The 14,610-nt window shown below is 43.1% G+C and overlaps 1 protein-coding gene across 4 annotated transcripts in view; it reads left to right on the top strand.

Moving 5' to 3' along the window:
- The window catches only part of TNC (tenascin C), a 209,848-nt gene that overhangs the window by 178,709 nt on the left and 16,529 nt on the right, over positions 1-14,610 (top strand). For all 4 annotated transcript variants that reach the window (XM_077467926.1, XM_077467899.1, XM_077467830.1 and 1 more), the window contains one exon: positions 10,677-10,828. In XM_077467926.1, the coding sequence (XP_077324052.1) occupies positions 10,677-10,828 (152 nt within the window). The remainder of the gene's footprint in view (positions 1-10,676; positions 10,829-14,610) is intronic.

The following is a 14,610-nucleotide window of genomic DNA, read 5'->3' as shown; positions in this document are numbered from 1 at the left end:
AGCCTCCAGCAGTGCAGCCTCATCAGTGTCCATCAGTACAGCCTCATCAGTGTCCATCAGTGCCACATAGTGCCCATCAGTGCAGCCTCATCAGCGTCCATCAGTGCAGCCTCATCAGCGTCTATCAGTGCAGCCTCATCAGTGTCCATCCGTGTCACATAGTGCCCATCAGTGAAGCCTCATCAGCGCCCATCAGTGCAGCCTCATCAGTGTCCATCAGTGCAGCCTCATCGGCACACATCAGTGAAGAAAAAATTACTTATTTGTAAAATGTTATAACAAAAACTAAGAAAATATTTTTTTCCCAAAATTTGCAATAGTTTTTTTATTTGTTTAGCAAAAAATGTAAAACTCCCAGTAGTGATTAAATACCACCAAATAAAGCTCTATCTGTCCCCCATGAAAAGGATAAAAATTTCATATGGGTACAACGTTGCGTGACCACGCAATTGTCTTTCAAAATGCAACAGCGCTGAAAGCTGAAAACTGGCCTGAGCAGGAAGGGGGTGAAAGTGCAACAAAGGTTTTATAAATAGATCCATTGAAGTAGAGGTGAACCCCACCTCATTGACATTAAGGGGTCAATTTATTAATTATTTGCTGTGCTGAACTGTCTTCAATGTTTATTTCCCACAATTGTTAGCTCCATCCAGGGGGCCATAATGCAGTGTTTCCCTGAAATACTTCAATCAGGGAAATACCACATTATGACCACTAGATGGAGCTGACAGTCATAGGAAATACACATTTTAGACCCATTAATGTAACAAGACCCTTAACTAGACCCTTAAATATGAAGTTTGCTTTAAAATTCAACTTTTTTTTTTTCAAGGGTAAATGTGCGTTTTCTATAGCATGTGCAAAATATCAATCATTTACTGTATCGTGCATTACTTTTGTAGCGGCCATAACTCGTTGCAGGGTGGCCTTGACTTAATGGGCTTACCGGTTACCTTCTCTTGGCCTGCTCTTCCACTTCTAGGGGTTCACAGGGTTGATACCCAACAACTTGTACACTGACACAGATAAAGTCCTTTTAAAAAGGTTTTACTTTGCAGTAGAACTTTCAATTAACACAGTCTCTTAGGGAACAGAGGGCACGGGTGAAGAACTCAGGCACCTTGAACTGTAGGTCTAGCAAAATCTCTATTTCCACCCAGAGAGTAGCCACTCGCAACTGGGCACTTCAAGGCTGAACAGATCTCTAGCCAGAGATCATGGCAGTCAGCATGTTGACTCAAAACTTGAACAATCAACTGAGGGTGAACAGGAAAAAATTTCCTCTGTACCTGGAACGTTTCCCGTCTCCTACATGGTACTGGAAAAGTGTGAATTCGTCAATGTCCTTCCCAACTCAGTAACCAGGCACTTCTCAGGATGCCACTTGCCGGCCCTCCTCCAAAGAGTCCTCCCCGGTCACTTCCACGAGCTGTGGTGTCCCTCCAAGCCGAGAGCACACCTGGACACTTTGAATCCTCCCTCAGTTACTGTGCCTCGGACCAGCCGGTTCAGAGACTCGGGAATGGACGGATCCCTACCCCAGACCAAGCAGGTCTATCAGGGGCCATTGACAGGAACACCCCATGACCAGGACCCCTCACAGGGCTACCCCGGTCCTCGAACCAGACTAGACCACACGGATCTCTCGAACAACTCCGGAACCCCAAAACACGTGACCCACACCCATTTAAGTACCCCTTCCCAGACTCCTCAGCGGGCCCCGGCATTCCCACTGATTGGTTCAGAGAAGGCCGATACCTACACATCCAACCAACCGACTTGGTTCTAGCCTGTCATGTGCACCTCACCATTCACATGACCAGGCAGAACTTCCAAACATAGCCTGGCCAGACTGGTATCAAGGCCTACCTACACACAATTAACTGGTATCAAGGCCTACCTACCTACACAATTAACCCTCAGAACCTTTACTGTTCTGAGGCCAAAAACTAAATTTACAGGCATGTGACATTTGATCCCAAATGTCATCCGCTACACAAAATGCGTATCTCATCCATCACACTGCTATTAGGTCCTTTTTTGGCACAATGAACGCGCAGCTTACTGCATACACAGCAAGCTTTGTACGCCAGATCCTAAAGCTTTGTACAGTCTGACCCAAACATGACCTAAAGGTCCCTAATTTCTCAACACATCGAAAGGAAAATATTTCTTTTTTTTTTTAAAGGAAACATTTGCTTGGGGGGGGGGGGGGGGGGAACGTGGACAGTGACAAATGCCAGAGTACTTACTGTGCTCACAAGCAATGCTATACCTTGAAGAGCGAGGAAAGAATGTCTTCTGAGATGCTTCCCTTGCGATGGCGCTCTTTCAAACGCTGGGGATGGGTGTCAAATACCGGTGGCTGAAATGTAATGCAGGCACATTTTTTTTGTTTTAGTTAATCCCTCAAAGTGAACAAGTCAAGTTTTTGAGCCATTTTAACAAAAAAAAAAAAAATGCTGGCGCGTTATAGTGAGAAGTGGAATTTGGAAATAACAGAAATGTCATCCAAGCAAGATCTATTGGAATAGCGAAGGATCATTTTATTCCCGCATTTAAGACTTATTGGCTTTCAAGCATGCGTGGTAATCAACAGAAGCTTTCGTCGTTACTTTTTCTGAACTTTTTATTTTTGTTGTTGTTGTGTGATAACACTTTAAGGCTCCCGTAGCTTACAAAAAAATTATACAGTATGTGGATTCAGAACGAGGACAGGTTGGCCTAGGTCCAGGGCAAGGACGCAGAACTGCGTCTTCCGTGTCATAGAATAGGTGTACCACCTGGTGCCCATTCTCTGCTCCGTTTCTCTGGCTGCCCATGGTTGGCTTGGAGTGTGCACAGCACATGGATAGCCTATCCCTTGCTTTTCTAGCAGCTAGGAGGTAGTTGCGCATGCCTGTATTTTTTCAGCAGTCGCCTGTATAAAGCTTTAAATTCCTGCTGCTTCAAGACTGGATGGATTCATGTATTTTCTCAACCTCACCTACTATGTTAAAAAGTGAGCAGAGAGAAGGAGGAGCAGCCAGCTGGCAAAGAAATGGGTGACAGAGGCTGGTGACGGAGGTGCTGGTAGTGATAGGTAGCGTAATTCTTCATGCACCTCACTAAGTGGCAGGGTCTCCAAGCTGGAGCCCGCTTCATTACATCACCCTCTGGACTTGAACTGACCTGTTGGATCTCTCCTTCCCTCTCAAGACTATGGTGGGGGAACCCCAGGGCATCAGCTGCTAGATGTTGCCTCTTCTCCTTCCTCACTGGTCTGACCCACCTACCTCCTTGGTCCTGCCTAAACTTACAACCTTCTCCCTGAGGGAGAAGGCACCTTAAAGTAGATCTGCTCCAGCTGCTGCCTACACCCAAGGCAACTGTGACATAGCAGCTATCACTCACTGTTAGCAGATACCAGAGGCACTTGGTTTGCATCTTATGCAGGTGCCCCATGTTCTGGGGCCACGACCCAGAACATGGGGCAGGCTAGAGCCTGCTGCAGTACAGAACCCTCTGGACCTGAACCAACCTGCTGGATCTCTCCTTCCCTCTCGGGACTATGGTGGGGGAACCCTAGGGCATCAGCTGCTAGATGTTGCCTCTTCTCCTTCCTCTCTGGTCTGACCCACCTACCTCCTTGTTCCTGTGTAAACTTACAACATTCTCCCTGAGGGAGAAAGCACCTTAAAGTGGACCTGTTCCAGCTGTTGCCTACACCCAGAGCCGGAGGTGGGTCAGACCGGAGAGGAAAAGGGATAGTGGCTAGCACTCATTGTTAGCAGGTACCAGAAGCACTTGCTTTGCATCTTATGCAGGTGCCCCATGTTCTGGGGCACGCAACCCAGAACATGGGGCAAGCTAGAGGCTGCTGCAGTACAGAACCCTCTGGACCTGAACTAACCTGCTGATCTCTCGTTCCCTCTCAGGACTATGGTGGGAGGATCCTAGGGCATCAGCTGCTAGGTGTTGCCTCTTCTCCTTCCTCTCTGGTCTGACCCAGCCCCCTCCTTGGTCAATCAAATAGTGTAATACCATTTATTAAAATTGGTCCTGCCTAAACTTGCAACCTTCTCCCTGAGGGAGAAGGCACCTTAAAGTGGACCTGTTCCAGCTGTTGCCTACAACTAGGACAACTGCGGCAAAGCAGCTAGCACTCTCACTGTTAGCAGGTACCAGAAGCACTTGCTTTGCATCTTATGTAGGTGCTCCATGTTCTGAGGCACATGACCCAGAACAAGGGCATGGGGCAAGCTAGAGCCTGCTGCAGTACAGAACCCTCTGGACATGAACTAACCTGCTGGATCTCTCCTTCCCTCTCAGGACTATGGTGGGGGAACCCTAGGGCATCAGCTGCTAGATGTTGCCTCTTCTCCTTCCTCTCTGGTCTGACCCAGCCCCCTCCTTGGTCAATCAAATAGTGTAATACCATTTATTAAAATTGAATGAAAAAAGAAATACACTTACAAGGTTACTGTAAGAGAAGGCATATCATAGTGGGAAGCGTCGGCCGAGCGCAATCCTCCACAATTGTATCCTTATACAATTAAGATGACCATAGGGCGGTGTGACAAGCTACTTTTTTGCCTCTCAACATTAGCCGGAATAAGGAGACAATTGTGGAGGATTGCGCTCGGCCGACGCTTCCCACTATGATATGCCTTCTCTTACAGTAACCTTGTAAGTGTATTTCTTTTTTCATTCAATTTTAATAAATGGTATTACACTATTTGGAGCGCTTTTTTCCTTTTTATGGTGGACCATTCGCTCTTTTTATTGGAATACTTCCGAATTGTGGTCTGGTCTGAGAGTGGAAGCAGTGCTGGAGGATTAAGGCACATGTATGGTCTGGCTTGACCTCTTAAAGCGTAACTTACTAGGACGTCTGGTAAGGAGCCAATCTTATCTTTTTGGTGGTGGTGCACCTCAGCATGGTTTATGAGTTGGAATACGAATCAGGAAGCCGAAGTTATCTGTGACACGTGGTGTTTTTTTACAGTTCACTTTTCTGGTCTTACTCTAAGGACTATAACTAAAGGACTCATTGAGATCTTATATGATCAGTTTATGATTTGTTTATTTGCACAATATATTTTGCACTTTAGTGTATAGTGTGGTATAATATTTTTGTGATCCACTGCACATGCAATTTGTGACACTGTTGCACTTGTACTGTTAAGAGTGCTTTTAGTACATGCGATATAACAATTTGGGATTCACTATATGTATAATAAGTGACATTATTTTATATGTGTTGTTCTTATTTGCATTATATGAGGTTTTTTTTGCAATAGGGGATATTGCACTTCAATCACTATTGCCTTCCATTTTAGTCTCTCGGGTGAGGGGCGTATACCCTATTATTAACTTCTAGGGATTGCGCGGTTCTTCTTGTCTTTCTCTCACATGTGTATATAACTTTTTGGTATATATTATAACTGCAGCAGCATTGATTTTTACACGTTATTCTGTAGCGCAAATTTTCTTTCCTTTTTTTCTATAATTTGCCACAGCATGTGCAGAGTACTTTCAAATTTATGCTCCTCAATGTGTCCAAAGTTGAACCCAACAGCCCTACAATCCATTCCCAGAATCTGTAAAACGTTGAATAAGGACACAAGTACCACAACAGTTTCACTGTAGTTTGCATGGACAGAACTTACATCATCCGTCACTGCTGAATACCAGAAGGGGGAGCGTTAACCTGGAAAAAGTATCAGCACAGATGACAGTGACAGTTTGAGTGGCAATACAAAACATGGAACTGCTCTGAACTGTCAGAGCCTAAATAGCTCAAGCAGAAATTTGTGTTGGCCATAATATACAAATATGCTGAGTGTACTTGCACAGTATGGAAAGCAGCAAAGCAGCTTTAAAAACACATAAAGTAATTTGCTTAGAAAAAGTTGTATTTTTTTACTGCAGATCTGTAAAAAAATATATAAAAATAGAAATGTCATAACATAACACGTATGTCAAGAGAGCATTGTCATAACACATCCCCAACTTCAGAAGGCAGCGCTTTTAGTACATATCATTATGTCAGAACATAGATGAGGTCACCGGTGTTAATGAGGAAAGCACTACAGAATGTCAGAGCAAAAAAAAATGTCACACTGTCAGCATTCAACGTGTTAGGACTCATCACCCCCTACACAATTAGCATGTACTTGTCATCTCCTTCACCCCCCCCCCCCCCCCCCACCAGAAAGGTCCTTGAATGTCCTGTCCTTAAGTGTCCTTGTGCATCCAAATAAGACCATCTGTGTGACAATGTCAGGTGTACTAGAGTTCCATATAGTTGCATTGTAGATAATGATAAAAAAGACACAGGTCCATCAAGTTCAACCTCTACATGAGGTTACAAGCATACAATTTGCAGTCAACGGGTAAAAAAATATAATTATGTATGAGAGTTTATCCAGAACCGTACGTGTACTGCTAATTATTATAGACTAGAATGAACTAATAAGAGAGACATGGAGCACAGGGGGCACTAAGATTGTTACATGAGCATTACAACGATGCTAACCATGGACATGCTGCCACCATCCAACCACCCTCATGTACCTAAAATTACCAATCGTTCTCTAAATGTGGGCAATTTGAACATTTCTTTTAAACCTATGAGTGCCTGAGTTGGACATTGTGGGACTTTTCTTTTAAATCTATGGGTGGCTTAGCTGGAACTTAGTTTAACAGGTGTAAATGTTATTTTAAGGATGTTAGATAAAAGTTGTCAGAGATCCAAGGATGCTAATGATGGATGTTCTGCCAACTACCCTTAGGCCTATAAATTCACTGATTGATTTTTAAACCTGCGCAGTTGGATCTTTTTTTTTTAATCTACAAGTGACTTAGTTAGTACTTAGACAGTAGAACTTTTCTTCAAACTTTTCTTATAAAATTATGGTTGGCTTAGTTGGAACTTGGTTAAACACTTGCAACTTTTCTTTTACATTTATGGGTGGCTAAGTTAGAACTTAATTAAACAGTTGGAGCTTTTCTTTTAAATCTATAGGTGGCTTAAATGGAACTTAGTTGGACAGTTGGGACTTTTCTTTTAAACAGTGAGTGACTTATTTGGAATTTAGTTAGACAATTACAATGTTTCTTTGAGATCTATGGGTAGCTTAGTTGGAACTTGGTTGGACCATTGGAACCTTTCTTTTAAATCTATAGATGACTTAGCTTAAAGTTGGTTGGACAGTTGGAACTTTTCCTTTAATTCTATGGGTGACTTAGTTGGAAGTTGGTTGAATATTTGGATTTTTTCTTTTAAGGTTATTGGTGGCCTGGTTGGGACTTAGTTGGACAGTTGGAATGAGTCTTAAATCTATGGATGGCTTATTTGGAACTTAGCTGGACAGTTGGAACTTTTCTTTTAAATCTATGGGTGGCTTAGTTGGAACTTAATTAGACAGTTATGACTTTCCTTTTAAATCTAAAAGGTCCATACACACGATCTAACTTTTTGACAACAAACATGCAAATGAGCTGTTTTAAGGCAACATCCGACCGTGTGTATGCTCCATCGGACAAACGTTTTCGGGTTTTCATCTGACTTTTGTTGGCTGTGCGAATGGACAAACTTTCCGGCAACAAAAGTCCGATGGAGCAAAGTCCGATCATGTGTACAGAAAACCATAGGACTTTTGTACAAAGTACAAACACGCATGCTCAGAACCAATGCAAAAGATCAGACAACAATACAGAAGTTGACCAAAGGTGGCGGTAAAGAGCAGAAAAAAACACATGATTTGGTGAAAGTTGGCTGAAAAAGTCCTGCTGTGTGTATGCAATAAGTGCAATAAGTTAAATAAGTTCACGCCGACGCCCTTTGTACAAAAATCCATGGGAAAGTTTGTACAAAGTCTGATCATATGTATGAGGCTTCAGGGTGGCTTAGTTGGAGCGTGGTTGGACAGTTGGAACCTTTATTTTAAATCTAAAGCCTCATACACACGGTCGGACTTTGTACAAACTTTTCCGTGGACTTTTGTACAAAGGGCGTGGTCCACAAGTTTGTATTGCATACACACGGTCAGACTTTTTGACAACAAACACGAACGTAATGACGTCACAACGTACTGACGCCGCTTCAAAAGAGGACGTTCAATGACTCCAGCGCCACCTTTGGTCAACTTCTGTATTGTAGTCTGATCTTTTGCATTGGTTCTGAGCATGCTTGTTTGTACCTTGTACAAAAGTCCGATGCTTTTGCGTACACACGATCGGACTTTGCTCCATCGGACTTTTGTTGCCAGAAAAGTTTGTCCGTTCGCACAGCCAACAAAAGTCCGATGAAAACAGAAAAAGTTTGTCCGATGGAGCGTACACACAGTCGGATGTTGCTCCAAAACAGCTAATTTGCATGTTTGTTGTCAAAAAGTCCGACCGTGTGTACGGGCCTTAAAGCCTCATACACACGATAGGACTTTGTACAAACTTTCCCTTGGATTTTTGTACAAAGGGCGTCAGCCCTGAACTTGTATTGCATACACACAGCAGGACTTTTTCAGCCAACTTTCACCAAATCATGTGGTTTTTCTGCTCTTTACCGCCACCTTTGGTCAACTTCTGTATTGTTGTCTGATCTTTTGCATTGGTTCTGAGCATGCCTGTTTGTACTTTGTACAAAAGTCCTATGGTTTTCTGTACACAAAATCAGACTTTGCTCCATCGAACTTTTGTTGCCAGAAAGTTTGTCCATTCGCACAGCCAACAAAACTCAGATGAAAACCAAAAAAGTTTGTCAGATGGAGCGTACACACGGTCGGATGTTGCTCCAAAACAGCTAATTTGCATGTTTGTTGTCAAAAAGTCTGATCGTGTGTATGAGCCTTAAGTTGGAAGATGGTTGGACAGTTGGAACTTTTCTTTTAAATGTATGAATGGCATAGTTGAAGCTTGGTTGGATAGCTGGAACTTTTATTTTAAACCTATGAGTGACTTAGTTGGAATTTAGACAATTGCAACTTTTCTTATAAATCTATGGGTGGCTTAGTTGGAATTTGGGCAGTTGGAACGTTTCCTTTAAATTTATGAGTGACTTATTTGGAACTTGGTTGGCCAGTTGGAGCTTTCCTTTTAAATCTATTAGTAGCTTAGTTGGAACTTAGCTAGACAGTTAAGCATTTTCTTTTAAATGTATGAGTGGCTTAGCTGTCAGAGATTGGAGTAACTACAAAGCCATGGAGAAGTTTGGGCAGTGTAGGAGGAAGAAATTAACAAAGATCTCATAGGTCTAGGGAGAGAGAGCAGATCAGGTAGTAAATGTGAGGGTGGGATACAAGCTATCAGAAATAGCTGGAGGATTAGAGACACTAATTAGATTGGAAAGTGAAGAAAAGAATGAAATTAGATCTGCAAACTAGTGCATACTGAAGAGCTGTGTTTGTAATAGAGCATGAATTTAAGCAGTAGAGCAACCAGGAACATACCCTTTGTGCAGACTGCACAACTGCAGGAGGGCCTAGTGGGTCATAGGGACCCATTTATACAAGATGTGATTAGAGCATTTGAAAAGTATTCTTTATGATGCCTTATATATAAGGTAGCAACCCATGTTCAAGGAATCTTTCAACTAAGTCACCCATAGAATTAAAGGAAAAGTTCCAACTGTCCAACCAACTTCAAGCTAAGTCAACTATAGAGTTAGAAGAAAGGTTCCAATGGCCCAACCAAGTTCCAATTAGGCTACCCATAGATCTCAAAGAAACATTGCCCATGGTTTGTAAAATCCAAGTGCTGCCAGAATTAGAGTCTGCCTTTACCCCCTATGGGGCCAGCACTAAGACATGGACAATGCTTCTTCCTTTACTTCTTGACACCATTTAGACTAGACGTACAAACCATGTTCAAGGAATATCTATCTATCTATCTATCTATCTATCTATCTATCTATCTATCTATCTATCTATCTATCTATCTATCTATCTATCTATCTCTATCTATCTAGCTATCTAGCTATCTAACTCTATCTATCTATCTTTCTATCTATCATATTTATCTCCAAAGGTTGGGCCAGAATTGTTTTCACACAACTGCCCTTTGGTGACTTTGTCCGCAACTGTGAGGTCATATAGCAAAAACAGTTGATAAATTGTATTTATAAAGCCCTGGCATTTCATCCTCTGCCAGATATCACTTGCAAAGCAATCACATCTTGGTTACAATGCTGGTGACAGTATACACTGTGGTGTGCACTGCCATGGCGTTGGTGCAGGGAAAGTGACACAAAATGTTGCCTACAACCTTTTGAGCATAACAGATCCCTGCCACACTAATATTAGAGGTATTCTATTGTAACTCCCAATTCCATTCTGACTGTTTAACATCTCCCCCTACTATTACAGAGATGAAGAGTTGGGGAGGTATTCTATAGTCTAGCAGAGGAGAACTAATATAGGTTTTCGTCTCACACAGGAAGATAGGAGCGGACAGGATTTCTTGCAAATTAGAACTTTTTTTACATGCTTGTTGTGTTTTTAAAGGAACAAAACATAGTGAAATGTTCATGTATTGCAGAGATTTATTGAATAGGTTTTTTGTTGTTTTAATGCCCTAACATACGTTTAATGGAAAAACAAGAGTGGCCACCATGCTTTTCTTGCTACAAGATTTCTTTAAGCAGTGCTCTTGGTTATAATATATTTTTTACTGATTGTATCTTTGTCATATTGCAGCTGGGCGCCTGTATCCATTACCTAGAGATTGCTCACAAGCCCTTCTAAATGGAGAAACAGAGTCGGGAATGTATACCATATATGCCAACGGTGATCAGTCTCAACCCATGGAAGTCTACTGCGACATGAATGTCGATGGTGGTGGATGGATTGTAAGTACTAAGACAGAACAAATACACTATGCAATGATGTGTCTTAAAACAAATATGGTAGGTGTATGCAGGGCCGGGACAAGGGGTGTGCAGGAGGAGAAGCTGCCCTGGGCAATGTGGAGCAAATGGGCAGATGATGGACACAGGGCTGCAAACCAATTCTATGGCAACAGTGGGGGAAGGGGGGTGCAGTTCCACATCCTTGCCCTGGGCACTAGACAGACTTGTCCCGGTACTGGATGTATGCCTGTTTTTATAAAGCACAATCAGGAAGAAGGTAGTCCATCTCTTAAGGCTAGCCTTTTCAACAAAGAGGAACCCTTGAATTAACTTTGTAGTCTCAGGGTTCCTGCTAAACATTACTATATCTATAACTCGTGATACATTAGTGTGATAGTCAGTGGGAAGAATGCCCCTTACACTTGTGGACATTGAGCTAAATTATCCCCCTTACAGAAAGCTGAAAAGATCAATGGTGTTAGTGAGAACTTAACCCTAGAGGCAAAAATTGCTCATTCCTTAACCACTACAATACAGGGCAATTTCGCCCCCTTCCTTCCCAGCCCAATTTTTAGCTTTCATCGCTCTCGCACTTTCAATGACAATTGCGCGGTCATGCTACACTGTACCCAAATGAAATTTTTATCATTTTGTTTGCACAAATAGAGCTTTATTTTGGTGGTATTTATTCATGACTCTGTTTTTTATTTTTTGCGATATAAGCGCAAAAAAAGCGGAAATTTGGAAAAAAAACAATATTTTCTTTTTTTCTATTTTAAAAGAAATCCAATAAAATCAAATGTTGTCATAAATTTAAGCCAAAATGTATTCTGCTACATGTTTTTGGTAAAAAAAATTCCGTTAAGTGTATAATAATTGGTTTGTGTGATCACAGACATATGTACGCAAATGATCATGTACAGATGTGTGCAGGTGATCACGTACATATGTGTGCAGATAATCATTGGAACATGTGATTTTAGTGGGACATATGTGGGGGACATGTGTTTTTTTATTTGGGGACATGTGTGTTTTGAGGACATGTGTGGTGACATGTGTATTGTGGTGACATGTGTGTTTACACTGTGTGGTGATGTGTGTATTACACTAGACTGGTGATTAGTTAGTAAAAAGCTGTAAAAACAGCTCATACTCACTGATCACCAGCCAGCTGCAGCGATCTGCTCTCCTCTCCTCATCGAGGACTTCTGTGTGAGGAGGGGAGGAGCCGATTGCCTAGCAACCGGCTGTTTGTTTACATCACATGATGGCCGTGATTGGACACGGCCATCATGTGATCAGGAGGGCCAATCACAGAGCACTCCTGCCGATCCGAGATGCGCCGTGTCCGGGTGACACAAGCACATCGGGATCGTGCCGCTGCGCGGGCCCGAGCGCGCGCGATCCCCCTTCTTCTGAAGGACGTTCCTGAATAACCTATCAGGAGTAAAGAGCTCCCACCCGGCCGTATATGTACATTGGCCAGGTGGGAAGTGGTTAAATAACCCCTAGCAAACCCCTGGAGAAACCCTAGGGTTCCATTTTAACCTGGTTGAGAAATCCTGGTTTAGGTGCCACATAAATTGTTGGCTCTATATAAATGCTTTCAATTTTAACAATATGACACCAACAAATGTTATTCTTTTGCTTCTATGTCCTCATTCTTTGAGGTTGAAAGACTGAGGACTAGTGATGGACGAACTTCCGACGGGACTTTTCGCGAACGCGGACCTCAAACGCGGCCGATAGTTTGCGAACCGGAACGTTCGCGGCGGGCACCATTGACTTCAATGGGAGGCGAACTTGGCAACATACAGGTCAAATTTGCAGCCACAAAATAATTACTAGCTGTGCAAACATAGTCCCACCACATGGCCAATGACATAACACATGTATGAGGTGAATCTGGGATCTAAAACTACAAGCATTCTTTTTTTATATGGGAAATTGTTGTGACAATTCAGGACTGTGGAGCGCATGAAGGCAATGGAGGAGAGGTAAGGTCAGGGACCAGGGTAGGCAAAGTAGAAGGTGCAGGAGATGATCACCAGCAGCGTGACATACAGCAATGACACCTGCACCGTGATAGAGAGCACTGACATCAGCAGCGTGACATACAGCAATGACACCTGCACCGTGATAGAGTGATCTGACAACAGCACCGTGATAGAAAGCACTGACATCAGCAGCGTGACATAAAGCACTCACACCAGCACCGTGATATACAGCACTGACAGCAGCACCATGATAGAGAGCACTGACATCAACAGTGTGACATAAAGCACTCACACCAGCACCGTGATATACAGCACTGACAGTTCAGACTGTACCTCACTCAACCCTATGTACTGTAGCACCCTAGACAGACCAAGTTACCAGTCCTTATAAGGACTTTTGTGGACCAAGTAGGTGCAGTATAGGGCAGCAGGCAGCAGTAGTGCACCTCAACCCTATGTATTGTGGACCAATACCAGTCCTTATAGAATGGTAGACTGTACCTCACTCAACCCTATGTACTGTAGTACCCTATACCTTACCAGTCCTTATAAGGACCTTTGTGGACCAAGTAGGTTGTGTGTGAGTGATTAGCAGACTGTACGTCAGTCCCTATACCGATGAAGGACTGCTGCAGTATAGGGCAGCGGTCAGTAGTAGTAGTGCACCTCAACCCTATGTATTGTGGACCTATACCAGTCCTTATAGAATGGCAGACTGTACCTCACTCAACCCTATGTACTGTAGCACCCTAGACAGACCAAGTTACCAGTCCTTATAAGGAGCTTTGTGGAACAAGTGGGTTGTGAATGATTAGCAGACTGCAGCAGAAGGGCAGCAGTCAAGTATAATATTCTTTCTATATTTGGAAGAAAGAATATTATACGTGTACAAGCCTATTACCATACCACTGATACCAGTCCTGGACCTTTGTGGAACTAATAGTAACAGCTACTGATTAAACTGACCCCCACTGCCTCACACACTGCTTCCTGCCTGTCCCTATATAAACTGACAAAACAGAGGCTACTGGAACAATAATTGAAATAGCACTTTTGTGGACCTGATAGTAACAGCTAATGACTAAACTGACCGTTCTGTCCCTTTCTCTAAACTGACAAAAGACACTCAGGCTGCTGCAACAATCACTAGCACAGCACTGCCTATCCTGAACTACACCTAACACCTATACCAGTCCTGAAAAGAACTTTTGTGTACCAAATAGCTAGCGATTTGGGTCACTGTAATCTCTCCCTGCTCCACACAGCAACCTCTCCCTATAGTGACAGAAGAAAGAATGTAAAATGGCCGCCGGATCGGGTCTATTTATAAGTTAGGGGGAATGTCCAAGTGTCCATGTGCTGTAATGTCTCAATTGGCTGTCCTGTACCCCATGATGGATGTGTCATCATAGGTCAAAGTTCTTTTACACAGTAAACACGGAAGTCCGCCGGGCGAATGGCGCCAATAGTCCGCCGAACGGGCGGACCGTGAACAGCCGAAAATTCGACGTGAAACGACCGCCGGGCAAACCGTTTGGCCATCACTACTGAGGATATCCAGTGAGTGTTGGGTGCCATAATGAAACCACCTCAAGTTGTGAGTCAATGTGTCCCTGCACTCACTGAATGTCCTCAGTCTGATCACAATGTAATAATGCAGAGATTGGAGTTGATGTCTTCATGTTAGCACTGTTCTCTGCATCTGTAACAACCTCCCAGCACCAGAAAAGGGTCAAAGAGGGTCCTGCTCTTCATGTTACCAGCCTGAAAACATTGGAAGATAAG

This window comes from Lithobates pipiens, unplaced genomic scaffold, assembly GCF_037356315.1.
Source record: "Lithobates pipiens isolate NorthernLeopardFrog02 unplaced genomic scaffold, aLitPip1_a1.2 Scaffold_1, whole genome shotgun sequence".
Taxonomy (NCBI): domain Eukaryota; kingdom Metazoa; phylum Chordata; class Amphibia; order Anura; family Ranidae; genus Lithobates; species Lithobates pipiens.
This window is presented reverse-complemented; position numbering and strand designations above follow the sequence as displayed.